At 55.5% G+C, this 3,254-nt stretch overlaps 1 protein-coding gene across 1 annotated transcript, besides 5 other annotated features; it reads right to left on the bottom strand.

The window, feature by feature from the left end:
• Positions 1–75: 75 nt before the first annotated feature.
• Positions 76–143: a sequence feature (A-rich).
• Positions 144–251: 108 nt separating this feature from the next.
• Positions 252–277: a microsatellite.
• A 63-nt stretch (positions 278–340) lies between these two features.
• Tco025E_01101 (uncharacterized protein) lies at positions 341–1,264 on the bottom strand (the record flags this gene model as incomplete). Its single annotated transcript, XM_029368039.1, has 1 exon — positions 341–1,264. One exon carries the CDS (start codon positions 1,262–1,264, stop codon positions 341–343), a length of 924 nt encoding a protein of 307 aa, XP_029231909.1.
• Positions 1,265–1,316: 52 nt separating this feature from the next.
• Positions 1,317–1,359: a microsatellite.
• Positions 1,360–1,680: 321 nt separating this feature from the next.
• Positions 1,681–1,746: a microsatellite.
• Positions 1,747–2,017: 271 nt separating this feature from the next.
• Positions 2,018–2,071: a microsatellite.
• Between the last annotated feature and the right edge of the window lie 1,183 nt (positions 2,072–3,254).

The raw sequence follows: 3,254 nt of genomic DNA, 5'->3' as shown, positions 1-3,254 counted from the left end.
AAAAGCAAAGAAAAAAAAGCCGTAACAGACACCCACTTGCAGTTAGAGAAAACACACACCTGTCAGCGACACCCATTTTTGTTTCCTTCTTTTTTTTATTGTTGTTGTTGGTTCTTTTTTTTTTCATATTCTTTTGCTTTTTCATCTGTTCGTTTATTCCGGCGTCCCCCCCCCACGCCTTCCCGACCGCGGCGCACGCCGCCCACATCATGCCTTGCGCGCAGCGCACCAGCGACCCTCTCTCTCTCTCTCACACACACACACACACAAACACACATGCCTACGCACTTCACGCGCAAATGAAAGCCCCCCAAACAAAGGGGCACACGCGGAAGGCGAGTTACTTGAAAAGGCCCAGAAAGGCATTCACAAACTTGGAATTTTTGACTGGAGGGCCGGCTTCTTTTGCGCCTGCGCCTGGCTTTTGTTTGCCGCCCTCCGCGGAGGACCTGCGATGGGAGGACGACGGGGAAGGCACACGTCGCGTCTGCACAAGCCCCTCCACCCACCATTCCCGTGCCGGGTCGGGGATATCCTCCTTATGGCGATGCCGTGGGCGCTTGTAGTGATGCTCCTTAAATCGCGTGGGTGCCACAACGGCGGGCTGCGGGCCTCGGGCCACAACCGGCTTTCCTGTAACTGGAGATATGTTACACCCTATCCCAGTAGCATCCACGACCACTTCATCTCCAGCGATTGCCTTGCGACTATCACTTCGCGGGTCGTGTTGTGCCTGGGCAGTGCTGTCTGAGCAAGCCCTGTACTGATTCCCGCCCGTACTACTATTTTCCAACCCCTGCGGTGTTGGAGTGCTAAGCAGAAAGGTGATGCGAACGCCGCGACGAGGCAGACAGAGAGCGCCGTTTGCCGGTATATTCCCCGCCTTGCTGCCCGATGAGTTGTTATCCGTGTTGTGCCTATTTATGCACGCCGCGTTTCCCTGCTTATACCCACTCGCACGCCGATTCAAGGAGTTCATTTCGGCATTGTGTGCATTCATGCACATGACGACGTTTCCATGTGTGCACTTTCCCATGTTGTGCCGCATGACACGTTGCTGGACATTTGGCACCAACGGCGCAGAGCCGGCGTGGGGGGCACGCAGGAACCGCCGCGCAGGCACCGGCCGGCCGGGCGGCCGCGGCACCGGCGCCCAATGCGAGGCGGGCCCCATCGCGTACGGGACGGGGCCGCTTTCGTGGGAGGAAATGATGTGCGGGCGCCCGTAGGGGTGGTCCATGGGCGCCGGCAGCACACGACACATGCAGCGGGGGCCGTACTCCCACAGCGAGGGCGTCGCGCTGACTCGCGGAGAGAAAACAAGAAAAAAAAACAAAAACAAAAAAAATACAACAACAACGGCACTCAACGTGGCCGCCGCTCGACTACCAGGCCTGCTCGCCGCCGCGGCTACTAATGACTGCGCCGCGAACCCGCAGGGGGCACCACTCGTGCTGCGCTATCCTTATACTACTTGCGGAAGGGCAGAAGGCAACAGCGTCCGCCCACTGCCTCCGAACACACGAGGAGTGTGAAGGCAACAAGCGAGGAGCCAGAGCGTGAGAGGGGGAGAGAGACGCAGCCATAGCCCCGCGTACACAAGCAAAGGGAAAAGAGAGGGGGAGGGGGGGAATGTAATCCATCGGCACGCGCACAAATAAGAAGGGGAACGCATAACTGAAAACAAAAACAAAAGAAAAACACAGAAAAGACCAAGACAGTCAAAGGGGGAAAAAAAACAAGAACGAACTTAACCTCAACCTCACCAAATCTTGGACGCACGATCGGGCGAGAGCTACATGCAAGACACTGTGGGACAGCAATGCAGCGACGGCGGCCCGCCACGTCTCGGGGCTGACGCCGCCGCTGTGGAAGCGGGAGGGAGACAGCCGCAGACGCAGTACACGCTGAGCCGGCGGGTGCGTTCAACATGCACAGCGGGAGTAACGTGCGTCGCAAGCAGAATCAAGAAAAGAAAAACAGTAGCGCCATCCAATCAAAACAGGAGTGGAGGGGTAGAGAGAGAGGAAGACAAAGGAAACAAAGGGGAGGAGAAAGAGAGAAGGGAGAGGGTGGTGGTGGAATGGCACGACAGAGGACTTCAAAAACAACATGAAAGCAGCAAGCAAAGAGCACACACACACACATATCATACCATTGCGGGAGAGAGAGAGAGAGCGTGTGTGGATGCCGATGCTCAATGCGAGCCCGCAGCATCGTTTTTGGGTCTCCCAGCGCATTCACCGCCTCGCAGTAAGGGATGCATGGTTGCGTGGGGAGCTCTCATGCGCTCTCTCTCCCCCGCCCCTCTCCTCACGCGCATCCACACCACAATGCAGCTGTGCAATGCCAGCACCCGCACCCACCTCCATCTCTCGCCCTCTACATGTGTGCGTAGAGAGAAGTACAAATAACTGGCACCTCCCCCACCCCTCACGCCACCACTCCCCTCTCAGGCTCACACACGCACATGCCGGTCGTGTTAGCCAAGCCAAACCTAAAGACATGCCCCTCCGCCGAATCTACACACATCATTTATCCCCCAACCAACACCTCACAAAGCCACCAAATTAGCCGATGCCTTACCTTTTCCCCCTTACGGAGGCAAAAAGCGGAAAGAGAAGCGTAACAATAATAATGGTAATGATGAGGATAATATATGTATATGCATATCAAGCTCCTCTGTACCCTCTTTGCGACCAGTTACCTACCGAGTCAAGAGCAATTAGAGAGCGGGAGTGTGCAAGACGCATCCTCACCACTGATACGGCGTGGCATAGAGGCGCAGCGGGGCGGCGCTGGAAGCCCTGCCACTGTTCCGCCTCCCAGGCGGGCTGGGTTGAGTGGGCCTCCGCAGCTTCCCCCTTCTGCGAGGCTGTACACCGATGGAGTCAGGCCATAGTAGGCAAATAGGCACACATACAAGGAAAACACGCAAAAAAACAAATCACAGAGAAAAACAAATAACTAGAAAGAAAGGTGTCGTATATATAGATAAGGGGAGGATGGATGTGCGTGTGTGTGTGTAAAGGAAAAAAAGAACGACTCGCTTGCCGTATGACGACTGCATCTTCTACCACATTCCCCTTTCCGTTACTGCGTGCTATATATATATATATGTACACCCTGCAGGGATGCAATAACACATGCACGGCAGATATCGAATTCTTTTTGTCGGCGGCCTGCACGGCAAAAGGGCTCTGACACGTACCCCCCCCCCCATCCCACACATTTAAATTCATCCACAAAGAAGG

The sequence above is a fragment of the Trypanosoma conorhini genome, assembly GCF_003719485.1.
Source record: "Trypanosoma conorhini strain 025E chromosome Unknown Tco_14.4_contig_00032, whole genome shotgun sequence".
Taxonomy (NCBI): Eukaryota; Euglenozoa; class Kinetoplastea; order Trypanosomatida; family Trypanosomatidae; genus Trypanosoma; species Trypanosoma conorhini.
Note: the sequence above shows the minus strand (reverse complement) of the source record. Positions and strands in the feature narration are given on the sequence as shown.